The sequence below is a fragment of the Zonotrichia leucophrys genome, chromosome 5, assembly GCF_028769735.1.
Source record: "Zonotrichia leucophrys gambelii isolate GWCS_2022_RI chromosome 5, RI_Zleu_2.0, whole genome shotgun sequence".
Classification (NCBI taxonomy): Eukaryota; Metazoa; Chordata; class Aves; order Passeriformes; family Passerellidae; genus Zonotrichia; species Zonotrichia leucophrys.
In genome coordinates, this window is record NC_088175.1 from 49765050 (window position 1) to 49786890 (window position 21841).

Sequence of the window (21841 nt, forward strand, 5' to 3'; positions counted from 1 at the left end):
AGTGTGTGCTCCAGACTTTGGAGCAGCACTGTTCAGTCAGCCACCTCCTTTTTTATATGGAATGCCAACCACTTGGGAGACATGTTCTGCAAAATGTGACACAGTCAAGCAGAATTTGACAAAATTATCATTAGAATTTGAAAGCTGTGGTTTTTTCAGTGTTTTATCAGCTCATTCTTCAAGAGTAAGGGGGACTGGAAAAATAACAGGGTGGTAACACCAGGTTCAGATAGTCTGAAATAACTCTAAAAACATTTGTTCAGAATCACTAGCACAGTCCCTGTTGCACAGCTTTTGAAATTTTCCTGTGAGATGTAAAGTAGGAATAGATTGAGTCCCCAGCAGTGGGAATGGGGCTTGGGAAGGGTCTGGAGTATCAGAAGTGCCTGAGGGAGCTTGGTGAGGGGGGGATGGTTCAAGCTGGGGAAAAGGAGGCTCCAGGGGGACCTTCTGGCCCCCACAGGAGGGGGCAAAGAGGTGAGATTGGGATCTGCTCCCAGGGAACAGGGACAGGACAAGAAGAAACAGCCTCAAGTAGTGCCAGGGGAGGTTCAGTTTGGATATTAGGAAGAATTTGTTCATGGAAAGAGTTGCTAGGCATTGGAACATTGGTACTGGAGCCTGAGATATTTAACAGCCACGTGGATATGCCACTTGGGGACGTGGGTTAGTGGTGGCCTTGGCAGTGCTGAGATAACATTTTTACTCAGTGAGCTCAGAGGGCCTTTCCAACCTTAATGATTCCATGATCCTGTGGCTCTGTGATGAGTAGAGACCCAGCTGTGCCTGAGCTGTGTGCTGTGATTGCACATGGATGTCTGCTATTGTATTGATCAGAATTCATAGTCACATCAATTGTTTTAAGGCTCATTAGCCCTTTAATGCAGATCAAAGCTTTCACTGGCTTATTACTCATCAAAATGACTCAAGTGAAGTCTCTTTGACCAGAGAGAAGTTTTCAGGTCCTGTGGATTTTCACGGCAAAACAAATGTGTGGCATCACCTCCGTTTGTGTTTTGCAACATTTACTGTCTGACTTCATTGTGCTTGTTACGTGAGAAGTATTTTCACTGCATTTTCTGGGGGTTTTTTTTTTGTCCCTCTCATAAGCAGCAAAAGAGTGGGTTTAAAAAAATATAAAGCAGTATTGTTTTTAGAACACTGCAACAAAATATAGAAATGATAGCTGTGGCACATTTCTAATAGCTGGGCTGAATCATATTCTGTTCCTCTAATGGCATGCGTAATTGCTCCAGGTTTTCAGGCGTCCTTCAGCCGCACTTATTTAGATTAGTGACTGATGCATTTCCATGGAAACTTGCAGCAGGGAAAAAAAACCCCTCCTGGTACAGCGTGGAGCTGAAGGGATGTGGGCTTTGAGCCTGGTGTAAAATAAGGCTTGCTTGCTTGTGGTCAGCTTGGTTTGGGGTTTTTGTTGCAAAGGGCGTTTTGTGTAGCAGCAATGTTTTGTATAGCAATCTGGAGGGCTTGTCAAATCCTGCATTCCTTGATAGGCTTCAACTTTTTGAGTGTGGTTGAAGGGAGTATATTTTGAAATGAAATGTCTGGGTGTTTTTCTCTGTGAGGATGCAGAAGCACCCAAACCCCAGGTAAGCTGGTGAGAAACTGGCTGGAAAGTCCAAGTCCAAGAATGAAGCTCATTTTGGAGGTGTTGTGCAGAGCTTTAATGAAGGATCACTGAGTTTTGAAGTGCTAGTGGCAGGAATGGAAAGGTTTTATAAGACCTCCATCAAATTACATTTTCTATGGAAAATATAATTGCTTCTAAAAACTTTGCACAGTACTGTTGCTCTCCTCAATATCTGGTGCAATCTTTATGCGCACTGCCTAACATTTAATATCTGATTTTTAGTGCTTTCTTAGAAAACTTGATTCTCAGCATTCTCAGCAATTTTATTTCTAATTTCCAGCAGCGTTTAAGGTTGCAACATGGATTTTCAAATGCATTCATTTAAAGTAATTGCCCTTATGTGTCTACACAATGCTGTAAGGCCAAGTGTGTACCATCCTTTTTAAAAGGTAGGAATATTCTTGGATTTGGCACCTTTCTTGCTGCAATCATCCTAATTATTTGGAGTACTGGTGTAGGTTCTCTAGGAGTAAGCTCTCAAACCAATGGTAATAGCTTCTTCTATTTGAAAATTAATTATCCTGTGGCCTGGCTCTGAATCATGTGTTCCTTGGCAGTCATCAATGCAAAGTACCTCTAACCATATCTATAAATGATTTTGATTTTTTATATATGTTATTTATTTTATTATATCTATACCTAAGCATATCTGTATGTTCTGATACAGCACCACAAGTTCAGTTGCTAAAGTCTGGTACTCCTGCTAAAAGTGATGTGGTGTTTCTAAGTAATTTTTCTTTTGTATTTTTGGATTCGTAGTTGAATGTTGTATTTTAGACACTTGCAACAGCATGGCAAGGCAGGAATTCTTCCTGGTGAGCAGGGCACTTCCACATCCACAGTTCCCTGTTCCACCCTCATCTTCCCCTCCCTGGTCCTGTGTAAACCTGGGTATCAGATTGCTCAGCACCATCCTGCTCTGAGCTATTTGTTTGCTGTGATTGGAGTTATACCACTAAATTAGAAGTTATTCTGAGGCCCTTACAGTGGAAGTTGTGAAGTGTTCCTCTGTTGTTGGGTTTGGTCATGTTTGGTCATTTTCACTGTGCTATCCACAGTGAAAATCAGATTGAGGAGTCCACACGCACAATCAAGGCAGAGGAAAAACAAGAGGCAGTGCTGTGGTGAAAAAGATGGTGAGGTTCTAGGAATGTCCCACGTATTTCCCATGTTCAGCAGCTTCTTATGTATTCAAAATTTTATCTATTATTGAAGGCAGAGAATTTGACAGATCATTGATCCTGAGTACAGCTGGTGAAGATTTAGACTTGAATGGAGCTTCTTGTAAGGGAGGAAATTGAGGGGAAACATTTGTATCACCATTGATGATAAAAGTCCATAATAACTCTTGCTGAAACTTGCTGTACATGAAAATTAATGATTTTTGAAATTGAATAGAAGAATGGCTTTCCAGGGCCTGTTTTTCCTTACTCAGCCCAAAATAATTCCCCATCTGTTCCTTCTAATTCAGAGTGCTCAATGACCTTCTCCCAAGCAGTTGGTTGTCTTTGTGGGGCTGTAAACACATCTCAGGTAGGAACAATCCCTGTCATGCTGAGCAGACCACAGCTCCTGCCACACAAGCAACTGCAGAGCTCCTTCACAAACCTCTAATGGAATTTCCCTAAATTTAATGCAAACTCTCTCTGTCAAGGCAAAGTCATTAAGCCAGGTTTCACCTGGCACCTGCCCTTTGCTGCAGGCCATCAGTCTGGGTGGTATGCTGCTGCCATCAGTAAGAACACTGGTATTTGCAGGCAATATTTGAACTATTTGCTGGGAGGATGAAAAATGTGAAATACGGTGTTATGATTAAAAACATTCATACCCTGAGTCAGCTCTAAGGAGCTGGAACATTACACCACCTGAGCTTTGTAAGTGAACAAACCACCCTGACCTTCAGGATAAATAACATTTGCAACAGATGATAGTGCCAGCAGGCAGCTCATCAAGACTTCTTTGTTCTCCCTGAATCTGAAAAACAAGATGCCTTTATTTATGTGTGCAGGAGCACTTTGGGATTGACATGGAGAGCTGGTTCTTATGAGGCAGATACACATATTGTCAGGCCACAAGTTTTGGCCTAACTTGGTAAAAGCTGGGTATTTCAGCAAAGATCAGACTAGGTATATGTGGACCAAATCCACGTTCAGCTGCTAGAAACTCTGAGGTCCACATCCACAGCTTTTTATAAGCTCTTCACTCTTTTGCTTTAAGATGCATTTTATTCTGTAAAGCAAAGAGGGGGAAAAAATCTGTCCTCTGCCAATGAATTTCCTTTTATGAGACCACCCAGGGCTGTGGTCTGTGTCTATGCCTGTCCCAGACAGAGAGACTTAATCCTCTGCATTAGCTGAGACCATGGGCACAGAGCTGCCATGGATGGGTTGGAAATAAGAGGCAGAGGGAGTGGAGACCCTCAGAAACCCAACAGGAGAACTCAGGGCAAGATCATGCAACCATTACCATGTTTTGAAAATATTCTGCAAATGAGGGAAGAGCTGCAGAATCCCACAATTGTACAAAGAGCTGGTAAAGTTCTTAGGACAGTAACAAGCAAATGCTTGCACAACTGCTTGCTGGGGTTTTATTTTTCAGGTGTAAGTAAGCTTTTTTTTTTTTTTTTTAATGAAAGGGAAAACTGATGATGTGGGAAGCACTGTTCCTCCATAACTGCCTCTCCAGCAGGTCCAGGCTGCATTTTTCAGTTATTAAGATTTCCCTTGCAAACAAACTTGCTGATTCACTCCATTGATCAGCCGTTTCAGCATCCTTTGTGGGTAAAAGAATTCACTGTATTCCAGCTAATCTTCCTCTAAGGATGAAGGAGGGAATCAACACTGTCTTCCTTTCTTTTTCTGAAAATAAGATTTAGTAGGGGAGTGGGAAAAAGGAAAGGCAGAAGAATGTCCAAGGATTTGCTATTCCACTCAAGTTTTCCTTGAGACATTTTTATTCTTATTCTCAAATCTGAAAAACTTCAAAAACCACATTAGATTTACTATTTCTCGGCTTTAACTGAAAAAAATATTGGTTGAAAACATCACATCAACTGAACACTGGGACTTAAAAAACTGAAAGAGAAGAAAATGAGCCATGAATTAAAGGTTTTCATTAATTTACTATTTATAATGCCTTCATCATATGCTTCTTTTCTCTTGATCCTCACAGTTTATCCCTTCAAATGAAGCATCAATGTTTTTACCACCAATTTGCGGAGATATGAAAAAGATAATTGTAGTTTCTTCTGAATTCTTGGGTGGTACATACCTGCAGATCTCACTTTCATGAGTTTTTATAACCCTTTATCAGAATCAATGATCAGACAGGTAATAGGGAAAATCTCCATTTCTATTTCTTCATCCCATTTTTGGGACATTTTTTAGAATCCATAATCCTGCTCTGTGTGATTTGGAGGAGGCTGCCTGAACTTCATCTTTCCTATGACTCAAATGAAATGCTCAAAGAAAGCAATAAGAAATGTCTTGTAAAACAATTATATCATAGGCTGGAAAAATCTTCTCACTTATCACCATTTTAATGTACCATATTTAATAGACAATCTAGTTTTGACGAATCTTCATTTTCTGAGGAGAAACAGGAATAAGTAAAATAAGTTACTGAGACTTCACAGTTTATGGTATGAAGAATATTTTTATCTTTTAATGTGATTATTTTCTAGAGCATCGTTTAGTATGGCAGATATTTTGGATATACATGGTGTAGGGGGATAGAATACAAGAAAATAAAGATAGTGCAGAAAGTAATCTTACTCCTAAGGAGTTGCAGCTGGGGCCAATTATCAAAGATTAGGAGCAGGCCTGACTTTACCAGGCCAATGAGAAGAAGATGCTACAAAAGAGTGGGGTGGCTGGGTGAGAGGGGAATTGGAGTCAGTGGTTGCTCTGTGAAGAAGGAAGAGTCAGTGCTCTGAGGAGCTACCCACAAGAAACACCAAGAGGGTATGAAACTTTTGTGCTAAGGAGACAACAGTATGGAACCCCTGTGATAAGATGGCAACATACTTGGGATAGAAAAAAATTGTGCTCTTCTTAGTGGTGTTTTCAATCCCATGAACTTTTTCTCTGCTTTTTCTTATGGCCAAGTTTGGATCAATTTGAGGAAATACTCATAAGATAGGGGCCCTGTCTTGTTGCAAATCAGCACAAGTGTCCTTGAATAGTGAATATCTGCTGATTTTATTATTAGACAGCTTTCCTCATCTTTGAATAACTCCTGGTCTAACCCCCAGCATAAATGGTTGGGAAAGGGTTTTTCCCCCAGGAAGGGGAAGGTGCAGAGAGAAGGCCTTTAACTCTGCCAGCGTTTTGGGTGTTGTACCTGCAGAGAGCTGTACTGCTCTGGCAGAGAGCATCTATAAATGTCTGTTGGGAGTGAAACATCTCCCAGGGCTGTCACTGGGGAAGAGGGAAGGCAGAAGGAAAAGCTGCATGTTTTGGGGTGGGGATAAAACTGCCGGTGTGTCTGGGGAGAGCCTGCTGCTCTCTTGCCTCCTGGTATGACAGCACAAATTCTGGCTGTTGCACTCCTGTTTCCTCTGTTCATCCTGTGGCCATGCTGGTGGCTCAGAACCTTTCCTAGAGTGCTGGCAGCTCTGGCAGCATCCCTGCTGGCAGAGCATCCTGCGCGGTTTCCTTGGAAACACGGCGCCGAAATGCCCTGCGAGGAGCAGCAGGGAGGGGACAAGGAGTGGAAACAGTTGCTTTGGGATTTTTCCCCCTCTGTGGGAAATCAGGACTCTTGGATAACTAACTAATATGATTAATAGAAGCTGTTTATTGTTTATATTATGTACTTGTTTATACATTCTAACTTTACTGCACGTGCTGATCACACATCTCTTAACTGATGTCTCTCTCTTGTTCACGTGTTCTGCATGTGATTGGTTCCAGTCCAGCTGTTTCACAGCTCTCTGTCTAGTTCTCTGTCTCTCTTATCTAGTTCTTCTGGTCTTGGTATTCTGTTTTTCAGCCTCTTCTTTCTTAATTTAGCACAATTCATGTCTTAGTAACCTTGACGAATTCCAGAGGGTGTTGATGAGAATGACTAGGAATGGTTTGCTGGGGCACACAGTGGCCTAGACCTTGCCAATACATTGCTGCACCCCTCCTAGTGCTTTACCTTCCAAAGCAATATCAAATATGTGAGCAGCCTAGTCCAAGCAGGAGAGTCAGGGTGGGAGTCGGGCTGGCTGCTGGAACTGAATGTGGATGTGGGCTGCAATTGGGCATGAGTGGCCTAATAGGAGTGATTTAGAGTCCAAAATTTATTTCTTGCTCTTCATAGCAGTGATCTTTCAGCTTTTGATAATGTCTGCAAGATCTCTTGGAGTCCTGTGGTAACTTATGAGACTGGGACAGAGAATCTTCACAAAGTCCTATGTTTATTTGGAGGAAAGCCCTCACTGCTTCTGAGGTAGAGAAAGGAGGAAATGTTTTCCACCTACACTTTCTCAGTGCTCACCCCTCTTTGAACTCTATAAATTACATTCTGGAAGGGCAGGGTTTGAGCCTGTTGCTTACTGAGATGTCTGCAACAATAAATGATTCTAATAAAGCAACAGCTGGAGCTTTATTATTTTGATTGCCACTATTGCCAAGGGCACACAGCTTATTTCTGCTGCAGTTCCACAGGCTTCAATGGAAAATGGACCAGGAAAAAAAATGTTGTGTTCTTATGGTATTTACTCTGGTAAAATATGGGCTTCTCAAGAGATGTAGAAATTTCAAGTGATATCCCAACGTTTCTGTCTTTTGTCACTGTAAAGGAAACTGGACCATTTTTGCAAACCCTGTTATTTTGTTCTACCTCTTAGAAAAACTTTTTGAACTGATCCAACTTGATGTAGTGACTTTTCATCTGTGGTGACAGATATTTCTCTCAGTAAGAATGCAGTATTATTGAAATAATTGACTTTATTAAAATAAAACTGCTAAGTAATGTGTTTCTAGACTTTCATGTCCATATCTTCTTGCTCGTTTTTCTAATCTGTCTGCAACCAAGTATAAGAAGAAATCCTCAAAAGATTCTATGGGTAAAAGCTTCTTAAATAATGATAGGGTTGTCAGTGCTAGGTGGTCCTAACTTGCTTCAAAGCATTCTGATAAAGAGTTCTGATCTTAAGAAAACCTGGGACATAAGAATGGGTACAAATCCAGGGAAACCTGGAGCTAACCCCTTGGTGCAAATATATCTATAACAGTGTTACTGTGCTATATTTGGCTTGAATTCAGAACAGCATTTGTTAGGCATTTGCCTATGGGTTCTTTGTGTTCTTTTGTCAAGTCAGAGAATGGAATCCTTTTCCTTTTTCAGTCCCAGTTCATTCTGATGGCAGATTCGTGGCCCTCCCCCCTGCTCCTGGGTGTCTGTGCTTGTGCTGTGTAATAGGGCAGCCTGGGACCTGTGTGAGGTGAGGGAAAGAGGGTAATTAGGGAGCTTAACACAGCAGCCTGGGAAGCTGCCACTTAGCCTCGAGTTCAGCACCTTGCAAGGCTTCTGTTTTCCCAAATAATCCCTGACTGCACCCAGAGGAGTGGGGGGAAGCAGAGGGGAGCAGACCCAAGCTGCAGCTGAGAGTGCTGGCTCTGCAGTCCTGAGGAGCTGAACAAAGCTCTCTGTCTTGCTGTGCCTTCCCATCCCTCCCACCACTTTGTGTTCCTTATAGCACTGAAATATCATGCTATAGAAAACAGGTTCTGCAGGGGGAACATCTGGCTCCTTAAGGCTCAAGCAGTTGCTTTAAGATTTCAAAATGTTCTTTGTCATAATTTATTTCTTGTAATAATTTCTGAGGGACTTCTGAGAACAGCCAGGGGGAAACTCAAAGTGGACTCCAGGTTTATGATTTTCTGTGTTTCTTCTGTTTATGTCTCTTGGTATGAACCTGATTTTTAGAGTAGCATGAAAAAAGAATGTTGCTTGATGGGGAACAGGCTGCAATTTGTGCAGTAGGAGCAGGAATTTTGGGTAAAGGAAAGGCCTTTTAGGCAGAAAATACACATTGTAGGTGAGTGACAAAGGGACAAAATAAACTGAACTATCAAGTAGAGTTCATATTACAATAGGAGATTTCTCCCTCTCTGGCCATCCTGTAGGATGGAGGCTGGCTGGTCTCTACATAATATATATAAATGTAAATCTTTTTGGTTTTTCCTAGCACTGCTTTTCTTGGGCCTTGCCAATTGGTGCACAGCTCTGAAGAAACAACTTTCTTACTCTTTTAGCCAGCTACAACCTTCAAGTGCATTTCCAGCTGGAATTACTCTGCATTATGGATGGATTTGTATTTATGCCTCCAGCTGGGGGCATGCTCCAGTTACATGTCAGCTGCACTGGTTAAAGCATGGAAATAGTCATTTTCCCCACCCTTCCTCCCAAGGTCTGCCTCCCAGGACTTTCTCCTGCTCTTTGGCTGTGTTCAAAGCCCTTCCATCCTGCTCTGAGGTTCTTTTTCTCTCTGCAGGCTTGCCCTTGGTCATTAGACCGCACCACTCTCAGTCATTTGTACCATCCTTAAAAGCTGTGCCACAGAGGTGCTGTGCTTTGGGGGCTCTGGCTGGCTTGGAGAATCAATAAAATCTGCTGGGATTGTGTCAGGCTCTTGTTCCATGGAGTGTCCCTCAGCTGTGCAGATGAGACTTTGATGGTCATAATCTAAACCAGAAACTTTCCCATCTGATTTCTGATGTCTCTTTGCCAAACCAAAGGTGATTTCATTGGAGGACCAGACTGTAGTTAGGCAAAAAAATATTGATTTGCATATTCTGGCTGTTTTCCCAACCTTTCTGACATCTATTGCAGATTTTTCTTCTTTCTTTCTTCTTCTATCTTGCCTCTTAGCTATAAAAGACCCAAATATTGGACACAAAAGTTTTTGCTACTGAGAATCTGAGTGGAGCTTTAAAACTTGTGAATGGTATGATTCATGATCTCCAAGAAGTTCTCCTTATTCACTTGATGTGTCTGATGCCATAAAAGAATATCTCCAAAGCCAACATTTTTTCCAAAATGCCTTGAAACTAGATTTATTCACTGTGAGGGAATATAAAGAAATACAGAAGTATTGAAAATTATTTTTTCTCTGTGCAGAAACGCGAGCAGATAGAACAAAGAAGCTGTTTAGACACTACACTGTTGGATCCTATGACAGCTTTGATGCTTCAAGGTAAGAATTTTTCCTTTTGGTTGCAATCTGTTTACAAAACCTTCCCTGGTTTTATTTAATTGTTACTTTTGGTTTAGGCTTTGGAGGGGAAGAGGGAAGCAGATAACTAAACAGAACTTCTTAGAGTGCCATTTTACTTTTAAATTGGTTTTTATTGCAGTTTTCTTTGTTCATATGGGATGGGTGTAGAAAATTCGGGAGCAGTGAAGTCATGAGTTTCACTGTTTTGTTTTGGGAGTGGTGAAAGAGATTTGTTGTTCTGAACAGTAACTTTGGAAGCTGAGTAGAACTGAAGCTGCTGGAAATGAGAAATCAGATTATTTATTTGTGGAGAATTCATGATTTTAAGCAGGTTCTTCTACCCCATGGATATACCTTGAACATACAGGTGACTGCTGGTAGAAAGGATGATCTTCAAAACACAGAACCTCAGTTAGCTTTTGTTGTCTTCTTGAGGAAGTTTTGGTGGCACACTGAAATTATCATGCTTTTCTCCTGAGTGTCCAATTGCAGCTTGGGTTTGGTTTTTTTGTTTGTTTGCACGGAAACCACATTTATTGTAGGAGAAAAACTCTGAAATGTGTAAAGCAATGACAGAGTTTCATGTGACACAATACTAAATAAAATAAAAATATGGTAACTGTTGGTTTTGTTCTGTGATCTTAGACTTTGTTCTGAGGTTCAGACATAGCTTCTGTGTGAGTTGAAGGATTTGGGGAGGGAGTTCTCAGGTGGACATGATGTGATTGGCTGGGGGAGTTGGATGGTGGTAAAGTTGTCAAGAGAAGCTGTGAGCCCGTGCTCTGAGACCAGCTTTGCAGAGCAGACTCAGTGGTTACCAGGGACATCTGCAGTGAGAGGAGCTGGCTTTTTGCAAGGTTCTTTGTGGGATCATTAGTCTACAAAATCCATATCCTAGCCTCTGTATTTCAGTGTGAATGAATAGGGTCGTTCCTGCAAAAGAGAGAAGCTGTATCTGCTGCATGTTGCCTCAGAGATACCAAATAATTCCACTTGGAAACCTCCTGCTACTTTCTAACAAAAGATTTTTTTCATTAGAAAATGTCAATTCCATCAAAACCTTCCTTTCCACCTTTTTTGGGGGGGATTGTTGGTTTATTTCTGTATTGTTTTGAGATTTTTCCTAAAGATATTGGGTTTGTCCAGTGCAACAGTAAAGCTCTCAAAAAATGTATCTTACCTGATTCAGGACTGAGCAGGAGAGATAATCAGGAAAAAATGAACTTTTGTACAGCCTTATATGAATTAGTTATGAAGTGTCTGCAGTTGATATCTGTTAATTGTCTGAGTAGAGAGAGGGGCAGCAGCAGCATTCTCCTGACAAGGTTGGGAAGAAAACTCTCCTTGAGTTTCCACAGAGAATCCAAGACCCAGTGGATCCATTTGGAAGGGTAATAGTGGAAATTGAGAGGAAAAGGTAGGAGAAGGCAGAATTGATATGAAATTCTAAGAAATACAGTGGAAAAGTAGACTTGTTTAAGACATTTTTTCAGTAGAGAATGGTAAATCTAGACTTTTTGTAAAGTAACACCAGGAAAACTAAAAAAAACCAATAACACACCAAGTTGTGTTTCAGGTACCTGACTGAGGCTGCAAATCAGCTTTTTGTACCTCTGAATGGTGATTTCACTGGTGCTTGTGCATTGCTGCTAAAGCGAAGAGAATTTGCATTTCAGAACCAGTCTGGAGATTAATGTCTCTTGGTGGTACATCCAGATTTAATTCCTCACAAGGGCTTCTTCAGGGAGGGGAATTATTCAAAGAGGCAAACAAGGTGTGAAAGTGAGAGCAATTTTTGATATTGCCAGATTTGTATTGCTTTGATTACTTTCTCTGTTACCATTTCGTATCAAAGTCGGGGAAGAATACGTTAGAACAGATTTAATGCTGGCAGCAAAGGTTTCACAAACATTTGTCAGAAGGCAATTGTGCCTCTGTGCTAAGAACAGCTCTGAATCCAAAGTACCAACAAAGCTGATCCAGTTCCTTTCCAGAGACTGTGTGGGGGAGTGAGGGGAAGTGTCTGCTCCCTTCTCCCTTTCCTTCTCCCTCCCAAAGGGCAAAAATTGCTGAGTAGAAACACTCTGTTCAGAAATCTATATTAATGGGCTTATTCACATGCAGGAAAATACATTGTACATGGCATTTTTCATCTTGAGGAAAATGTGCAGCTTGAGTAATGGAGGTTCATTAAATCCTATTTAAGCTTTGCATAAGAGATCAGTTATCCATACATTAACTTTGGGAGAATGGGGAGGATGCTTACTAATGTGGAGAAAGGCACTGAGACTTGCTTGCCCGTGCAAATAGTCACTAAATATCATACGAATATAATGTATTATTTGAAACTACTAGGTCTGATGTATTATCTGTTTTAAATGCTGATGACATGCCCTCAAAAGGGAAGAATTTCTTCTTAATGTCTATCCTCTTTCAGTTTAAATCCCCACTCCTTGTCCTAAAGAGCAGATACACCTCTGAAACTGCACGGAGATAATGCAGAACTGCTCTGCCACATCTCTGAGGTTCTCTATCTTCCCTGCATTTGTCAGCAGTTAATTCAAATGAAATTATTTGTAGGGTGTAAATAAGTTAATTTATCAAGGTTGAATTCCAGTTTAATAATAAAGTATTGCTAAGGCATAGAATGGATATTTGAATTTAAAAAAATAAAATTATTTTTTAAAAACTTAAAGCTAAGGTAAACCTTTAGAAATTACCATTTTTTTATCTGCTTTTTAACTGAAGTGAGGGAATTGATTAATTCTTTCAAGATGGGACAGTGGATTGTTCAGTCAGAGAAATATGTGGAATTAATTAGTTGTTAATTTCAAATATAAAATGTTATCACCCTTTTAAATGGAAAGAGACTTTTAATACAGTGATAACTTAGTTTTATACTCTGGAGACATAAATGATATGAGACATAGTGTGGTGCTATGTAAAAGTGATAAATTTGGTGTGGTGGAAAACATGATCCATTGCCCCCATGAATTTGTGAACTTTAGGACACGACAGTGGAAACTTTTCCTGCTGCATTCATTGCATCATCTCCCACCCCCAGCAGAACAGGGCAGCAGGAAAAGTCAATACCCAACTGAATGCCAACACCAGTGTAATCAAATCTGCACATGAAGGGAAGGTCTCCTGCCTGTTCTGTGTCTTTCCCCACAGAGTTATTGACTTTCACAGGGGGGTTTCTCCAGACTCTTTAACTGGTTCCACCCCTGCATGGCAGAAGTTTTCCTGGTGCCTTTCTTTGACGTCCCATGGCTCCAGCAGCGTTCAGGAGCTCACAGGAGAGGATGGGATGACAAATAACCTTTTCCAAAGGCTGGTTGCCACCACATTAATGACAGGACCAAATTGATTTGCCTTATGGTTTTTGTTCTGTTTTTGTGGAGGAAGACCAAGAGGAAAACAGGATGGTGTAATCTGTAAAAAAACTTAATTAATGGCTTAATTCATTCACCCTACTATCCCTACTTAGAGTCAGGTGGCAACATCCATGTCCCACGAGTGTAGAAGCTGACAGGAGCAGCTCTTCAAAAGCCAGTTTACATACAAACACCTAATAAAAAATGGAGATTCTTCTCAGAAGTTCTTTCCAGGCCATTCTCTGTTGCTGTTGTCATCTGTGCTGTTGGATAGAGCAGCATAAGATTTATTCCTGAGCAGCTCACAGAGACTCCTTGGCACAGCTGAAGCTGTCTGCCCCTGCAGCTCAGCATGCTGTAGAGAGCTTGGTTATATTTTTAATTTTTTAGCCCACAGAATGTGCTTGTTGGATACCTTTGTCCCAAAGTTGTGATGTAAGTGGGGCTGTCTTGGTGGTTTAAGCATTGGGTGTGTTCCACATCTATTTTAGTGGGAGCTTTCAGTCCTATGCAGAAATACTTTCATCTGGTTTCATGTGGATATTTCACATAAATAATCCTCCCTCTGGAGAAATGCAGTTGCTCATCTCTTTAAATATAGATTTTAAAATAATAAAATATAGATTTAAAACAGATGGAAAGTTTTAGTGGAATTCTGGCCGTTGCAAGTGGTGAGGAATGTAAAACTGATGGGGAGCAAAGGGATTTTCTCCTTGGTTATGGTGGCCCTGTGTCCCTGGGGTGGGGAATTTGGCTTATGTGCTTGCTGAGTGCTGCTTGCCTGGCAGCAATCCACCAAATCCTGGCAAATAGATCCTTACAAACATTGAGAGAGAAGGTATAAGAGCTGTTGTTATATTTTATATCCTGCGTCCCACGTTTTCACGTTGGTTCTGCCCAGGCAGAACAGTGAGAGAAATGTTGTTACATGGAAAATAAATGGGATTGTCTGAATTGGAGTAAGAACTAGATGATATGGGATTGGAACTGAATGGTCCTTAAGGTCCCTTTCAACCCAAACCATTCTAGGATTTTGTGAACTGCTATTTTGTTTGTTTGTTTTCTGTTGGATATCACCAGTTCCACTGTACTAATGTTTCCTGGGAAGTTTGTACTGTTCAGGAGATCTCTTGAAGGAAATGGGAATAAGGAGATTAAAATGGTGCTGCTCACTCTTAATAAATCCACAATCTGGGATTGACACATTGATAATAAGTGGAAAGTGATTTTACAGTTGATTTTATCTGCAGGTATATATTTTAAACATAGTCCTTGGTTTCCTCTGGTGGAAATAAGTAAAACCAGCAGCATTTAATTTTTTTACCTATACACATAGCTCAGTTTTTGCCTAGAAAATGGTAACAAAAATATCTGAGTATGCTCATCATTGTAATTAAATATAACCCTGTGAGAGAGTGATGTGGTTACATCTGAAAGCTCTCTGAAATTTTAATAATTTAAAATCTCTGCAGATGTGATATCATGGTTCTTTTGGGCACAGAGAATGGTCAGCACCAACTAAATTGTAGGGGAAAAAAGTATGTAAAATGTTTTGTGTGCATGTAATCTCACCTTGATGTCTAAAGTTATTTTGTTGGACTTGTCTGATGTCAGTTCTGAATTAATTAACTGTGAGTATAACAGCCTGATAGCACTGAGCTGCTCTTAATATGAGGCAGAAAGTCAAGGGTAGCTCAATTTTCATACCTTGTGCCTCATCAACTTGAAGAGCATAATTTGATGCAATTTGAAGAATTGCATATGTATTTAAGCAATAATTAACGCATTGTGGCCTCTATGGAGCAGGTGGAGATGTAAAATGTGAAGTTTTTAATTTACAATTATTCAGTTTCTAATGGAAATTCCTTTGGTTGCTAATAAACAACTTTGCACTTTGCCTCCCCTGCTGCTGTGTGATGCCACGATGGAGCTTTTTGTGCTGGTGGCTACAGCAAATATTGAAAGGAATTGCTGAAATAGGAGGTGAAAAGGGTGTGTGTGTGTGTGTGTGCATCTGAATTGTAGTGCCTCTCCATCTAAACCTGTACTGTAATTGCACTATTAAGGTCTAATACAATTATGGTAAGATGCAAAACACTACCGTGAGTGATAAAAGTTTCCATTAGCTTCTAAGTGCATTTTTAAGTTGTTTGCAGCCTTAACAGTGAAGTTTGCTCAACCCACTTCAGTAAGATTCCAGCTTTTAACAGCTAATGGTTTGGTAACTAATGACTAAAACGCATTTTCTGGGCTAGATGTTTGCCTAAATTTTTAGTGATAAGTGTTAGCAAAGAGAGCTCAAGAGCTGAGGGGAAAAAAATATACAGCCTTTTCCAAATGTAGAATTAGAATGCTCTTTCTGAAAAACTTTTAGGATCTACCTCTAGTGCTAGTCCAGACTTAACTGTGTGCCTGGGGTAGAGAAGCTGCTGCTTGCAAGGGCTGGGATTTGGGGGCTGTGCCATTTCCTGCACAGCAATTGGTACTCCAGGCTCAGCAGGATTTCCTCTGCAACTCCTCCGGCCGGATGCTGGAGGACAGCATGGATTTAAATGTCACCACTGAAAGCAGCAGCCTGTGTCCTGTGCATGAGGGGGAATCAAGTGGGTTTTATTCTTTAAATTAGAATAGAGAAAATGAAAAAAAGAAAAGAAAAAGGAGTGGAGATGCAGAACAAGTTTTTGAGGTTGGTTAGAAACAGGAGCCTGATGTTTAGAGCAGAGGAAAACAGGAGATTCAAGTGGTATTTTTTTGGGGAGGGGGGAGAAAGGAGGACGATTAGGTTTCTAATAATTGGTGTTTTCCATTCCTGTGTCCCAGCCCCTGTGATGATTTAATTCCCTGCCCCAGGGCAACTTTGGCTGCCGTGCTGTCACCTCCTCACCAGATGAGCAAAGGCTCCATATGGTGCCTCTGGTTGGGAATGATGCAGTTGGCAGCCCCACATGGAACAAATAACTGGTGAACTCGCACTGTGGGCTTGCCTCCAGTGGGAGTGATCTAAACCACTCTTCCCCCATCTCACCCTCTCTTTCCACGCAGATTTTCACAAATATTTGTTGCATTTGGAGAATTTGATCTATGAGGCAACATTCTCAGGGTGGCTGGCAGGCAGCAAATGTGTTTGTTCCTCTTGAAAGCTGAAATGATCCAAAATTGGAAAGGGGTGGATTTTCATGCTCAGTCTCTTTGGTGGTGCAAAAGGAAGGTGTGGGAGGAGGGTGTCTTGTTCTTCCTGGGACAAGCCAGATGTGCTGGAGCTGTGTTTCTTTAAGAAATGGAATTGAACCCAACGAAGAGGGAGCAGCAAAAGAGCAGACAGTCGCTGGTGGTGGAGCATTCACCTGGACTAAAGGAGGTGTGGGCTGAGTCCTGTGTGTGTCAGACTTAAATCCACAGCCTGAGCTGCTGCTGAATGCCAGGAGCCTGCTGTACAGAGCAGGGCTTTATCCAAGCCCTTTGAAAGTGTTCCTCTTTCCCCAAGCCAGGAGCAGATGCTCTCTCCATCCTCATGGATGTTAGGGCTGCTCCATGGCAATGATTGGCAGATGCACCAATTGAGTGGCTGGTGATGCTGCTGGGGCTCCCTGCTCTCTCTGACACAAAATGTCAGCCTGTTTTTGGAGAGATGATGTCTGACAAGCACTAGAATGTATCAACAAAAGCTTGGCTTTGAGGGATAAGTGTTACACAAAACTGAGTTCGTGGCAAGGTTCTGAGCGGAGGAATAGTAAGTGTTGAATATGTGCACTAAGAAAAAGAGGCTACTGCGTCTTTAGGAGGAAAAAATCCTGTTAGCCATGTGCCTTCTAATTTCTCTAATTTTTTATAGGGCTCAGATAACAGAATTAAGAGTTTGGTGCTCCAGTTGAAAACCAGGGCTGACACTGAGTAGATTGTGGAATCCTTTAGGCCAGCATAGTTGCACATATAGCAGAGGTGGTTTATACCTCTACTGCAACCGCTTCCAGCACCATAAACTCTGAAATACATTAAAATCTATGCATCTGAAATGATAAACCAATATTTTTACCTTGTCTCCAGTACACAAAAAAAGAAAGCTTGATATTCCCAGAAATTCCACATCAGTGCAACCAACGAGCTGAATGTGAAAGGCAAGGGGGCAATAAAGACAGGTTCCAGTTCAACATTCACATAATTAAGAGAAGTCATGACCAATTTAAATAAAATTGTAAAGTCAGTGATTTTTTCACTGCTACCAGCATTTTGGGCTAAACTGGCCACGCTTGGACAGAATTGCTGAAAATAATGGTGTTGGGAGGCAGGAGAGCTGTTAAGATGGACATTTTGTCTTGCAGGTAAGCAAAATTTGGAGTAGACTTAAAATAACTCAAGAGCTTACTGCAATTAGAGAAATGGAGAGGGAGAATATATTTCAGAAAATAAGGTAGAGTTGCCACCTCCTTTCTGATGTTAATGAGACTGAAATAACGTGATTAGTCAGGATTTTTAAAGGGATATGTGAAAAATTCACATCACCTTTTCAGCTCTTTAGTGCAAAATCTTAGAAAATCAGTTTCTCACTGTACACTGTATTTTTAAAGCTCTTGGGGAAGAATAAAGATGTTTTCAGAAAAACTTTGCCATTGGTGAGGCCTCATTTGTTTTGAGACAGAAGTTCAACTTACTTGTAAGTTATATACTAAAGGTATAACATTTTTTGTCATAAAAATTTGCAGTGTGTTTAACATTGATTTAATCACTGCTTTTCTGTACAATGCAGACTTGTAAGTGAAATAGTTCCATCTATAAAGCTGAATGTACAGGCAGGGCTACTCACACTCCTTGTGGTCAGGACTGTGTTTATTTTCCAAGGAATGCAGGACAGGAGGGTGATAATTCCTCTTGCTCATCATAGCAAACAGGATGGGATGGAAAACTTGAGGGATCCCTTAAAACTAATCTGAAACTAATATTTGGCACCTGTCCTGAAATCACCAGTTTCTTTCCCCTATTTTGTAGCTTATTTTTGTTTAGACTCTCTTGGAGCAAGTGGAGTTCTGATACCAAAATGTACTGTGAGTTTAATAATTGTTTTAAAGACTTCCAAGGTCAAACTGCTACCTTAAAGGGCTTGTAGCACATTTAAAAAGTGTTAATAGAACACTTTCTGTTTATTTTCTTTTAAACCCAAGGTGTGATTGAAGTCACTTCCCTTGTTTTGCCTTTGTCACTTGTCCTGTTTGATAACCCTGAACATGTTCCTCTCCTTGGTACTGAGGTTGTCTGTGATAATAATGACCAATTTAAGCAAAAACAGCAGGAAAATTATGAATTTTAAAAAAACCAACCTATTAAAACCCAGTGGATTTAACACCTATATTTAATTTTCCTTTTATCCAAATATGTTAAGATGATTAGGGAGAAAATTCCTGTTTCTCCGTGGTTTGGTGGTAACATCTGAGGGTGGAACTGCAGCTGGTTTGGGGTAGGAAAATACAAACCTAAACAGTGAAGTGTTTATTAGATAAATATCCTGGTAACCTAAACATATGTGAGTGTTTGGACAGCCTGTTTGCCCAAGGCTCATCGTATTAGCAATGAATATTAATATTTCCACAGTCCAGGCTCACATTGCTCAAATGCTTGATAAATAAAACTGAAAATTGCTGATAAGTATCAGGTGCAAGTGGAGCGTGCTGGAACCCAAAGCATTCCTGTGCTAGGTGGAACATTTGTGTGAAGGGGTTAGAGGGACTCTGGGCTATGAAACTCTCCTGTTCCATAGCCTGCATGTCTGATTTTTCACTTGGTCATGTGTGATGTTTGAAACGACTGCTTATATTTAAAAGAAAAATGAAATTAATTAATACAGAGAAATTAAGCTTTTATTTTAAAGTTCATTTTGCCACTTTCCTCACTCACAGTGATTTTTTGTTTGCTCTCTACTGTTGCAGATGTGAAAGAATAGTAACATTTCTCTTAAAAAAGGCTAAAATACTTGGGGTTTTGTGAATGTGTATGAATACATTCATACATGGATATGGTACATATATGCCCTATATATACATTTGCTTAGGATTATGAACTTACCACTGACTTTTTTTATTGCCTTCATATCCTATCCTGAGATTCCTACATAATAGAGAATCAGACTTTTACTGGATGATTTCTCTTTCCAGGAAGGTGACTTCCTGGTTTGCTGTATCAATATTTTACTTGTTGCAGTTTCAGCAGCTTAAGGTGCAACCAGGAAACAACCTACAAGTACCAATAGCCAAATCAATTTATTTTAAAAGTATTACTTTAGATTGGCTACTCCCTTCTCCTGCACACCAAAAAGCATGATAATAAGTGTAATTAAAATCTGAGTAAAGGAATGTGGACTAAGGGGGAGAGAGAGAGACAAAGTTTCTCCTTGGCCCTACATGAAGAAATTGTGCAACTACTGTGCAGTTCCGTTGTGAAAATCAATATTTCTCTTTTAAGACTATATTTTTTGGTAAAGTTTTGTAGCATAAACCCACTGAAGTGTACAGCACTGTTAGTCCCTTTAAGATAGGTTGCTTCTTGAAATGATGATTGATTTTTGATTTTTTAAGCAGCAACATCTTTCTGACTTCTAATTCTTACTGAATCCCTTCCTGGCTGACATTTGTGTGGGTTTGGGGAATTAGTGAAGAACTGCTCTTTTTTACCCAGGGTATCAAGTATTCAAAATCCAATAAAGATGGCTTGATTCCTTGTTTAGAAGTGTGAATGAAACACCTTTTCTAGGTGGAAGATGTGCTGTGAGGTTTTACTGGAGCCCGTGATTCCCTCAGTGTGCAGTACAGATCCAGAACTGGAGAATATGTCCATGTCTTTAAAACAGCCACAGTTTGACATATTCCTCTTTCATCAGCAGATTTCAAAGCAAAATCTGCAGCCTTGCTGTTCTCATGATCAAAGAGCTCCACAAGATGTTTACTAGCTCTGGAGAAACAGCATTGCTACAGGAGATTGGAAATACAAATATATGGATATGGGGAGGTTCCAGGAGTATTGCTGGAGCATCCTTTATTTCCTGTTCCTTTGTCTGGCTTGATCATGGCCAGCTGAGGAAGACACAGCTATGCCAAGTTTACCAAGGAGAAATTAGACCATGTCCTTTCTGTTGCAATTTGAAATTGTTTGCCAGAAATTATAAAGCCAGAGAGGAACACAGTGCAAGCAGGGGGAATGGTGATCTTGTCTGTCTTCTCTGGGTTTTTGTTGGCGTGCCAGCTGTGCCAGTCATGCTCTGACACACAACCCATTTTCTGTTTGTCTGTGCCTGTGAAGATTCTGCTCTTGGATTTCTTTGGGAGCACCTGTGAAGCTGAGTCCATAGGTAGTACTAAACATTTGGCTCCATGCTGCACTTCCATATGCAGCCCTGATTTTCCAGGTTTTTTTAATGAAATAGCAGAATGACTTGGAGAATTTTTAGTTCTGAGTGATTCTCTTCATCCCTTCTCTGTCATATTTTAATTATTGTACCATGATTATACTCCTTGGACTTGTCTCTTCAGCTGCCTAGTAAGGAATTTATCAATTTAAAGTTTGCTGCTCTCCAGTATTTCTATTTTAATGCTAGGTTCTATCTGCCATGAGGAAAGTGCTGAGGCACTGACCCATCTATTGGAAATATTTTCTTCCTCCCAAACACAGCTTGCTATAAACTTCCAGATAAACACGTGTTCTAAAGGAAAATCATTGAATTTGTCATATAAGACATGAGCATTGCTCAGCTGTACAGAGTGGGCCAATCCCTCAATTCTGGGATCCTAGGATGCTGTGAAGGGAGAGGTCCCTGTGAGTTTCACTCTTTAGTTGGCTGCATCCCACTGTTTCTGTTTGGGCTGCCAGTGGGTTTTTTAGGGACAGGCTGTGTATTTCCCTGTCTGCTGTGCACAGAACCCACTCGCTGCTGGAGCTGCTGCCTCTTGAGCAAGTGATGATTGCTACTCTGCCTGACATAGGAGAGCTGTGGGAGCTCTTCTGTGAGACCTAAAAGTGGATGATTGATGCCTGGGAAACTTGAGCAATCACAGAAAGTGTCTTCATTAATCTTGAAGGCCTTAATTAGTAAGATTAGCCAATTTTCCTGAAGCCATTAGAGTAGTTGACTATAAATTGTAAGGTTGACCCCTTCCAGCAGTAACAGGAAATGTTTTCCTACCGAAAGTTTGCTGTATCCTACAATAAGGTTTGCTGTAGACATAATTTCCATTTTATGTGGTATCAGGACAGGTTACTTCCCAAAAAAAGGGAAAGAATATTTTTGATGTGCCTTTAACAGGGATTGACTGTTGGATAATGCACAAAGGACTCCTCCTGTTGAACAGATTTCCCAAATGCCCTTCTCTGGCTTCAGCATAACCACCATAAATTGGCCATCTTATCCTGGAAGGAATTAGTGTGACTGCTTCCAGACATTGCATATAAATTTATGGAATGATTTAGATATCATTTTATTGCACCTGGCAGAACACTTTATTCTTCTAGGATGTATCTAGTTGTGAACTCAGTAGCTCTTTCAAAGAGATTGCAATTGCAAGAGTGCTGAGGAGAAGAAAAAGGGCTAATGAAGAGATTTAGATTCACTTGGCCAGCTGAAAG

The 21841-nt window shown here is 40.6% G+C and overlaps 1 protein-coding gene across 4 annotated transcripts in view; it reads left to right on the forward strand.

Moving 5' to 3' along the window:
• The window catches only part of SHANK2 (SH3 and multiple ankyrin repeat domains 2), a 280376-nt gene that overhangs the window by 137228 nt on the left and 121307 nt on the right, over positions 1-21841 (forward strand). For all 4 annotated transcript variants that reach the window (XM_064715490.1, XM_064715491.1, XM_064715492.1 and 1 more), the window contains one exon: positions 9764-9839. In XM_064715490.1, coding sequence (XP_064571560.1) covers positions 9764-9839 — 76 coding nt within the window. The remainder of the gene's footprint in view (positions 1-9763; positions 9840-21841) is intronic.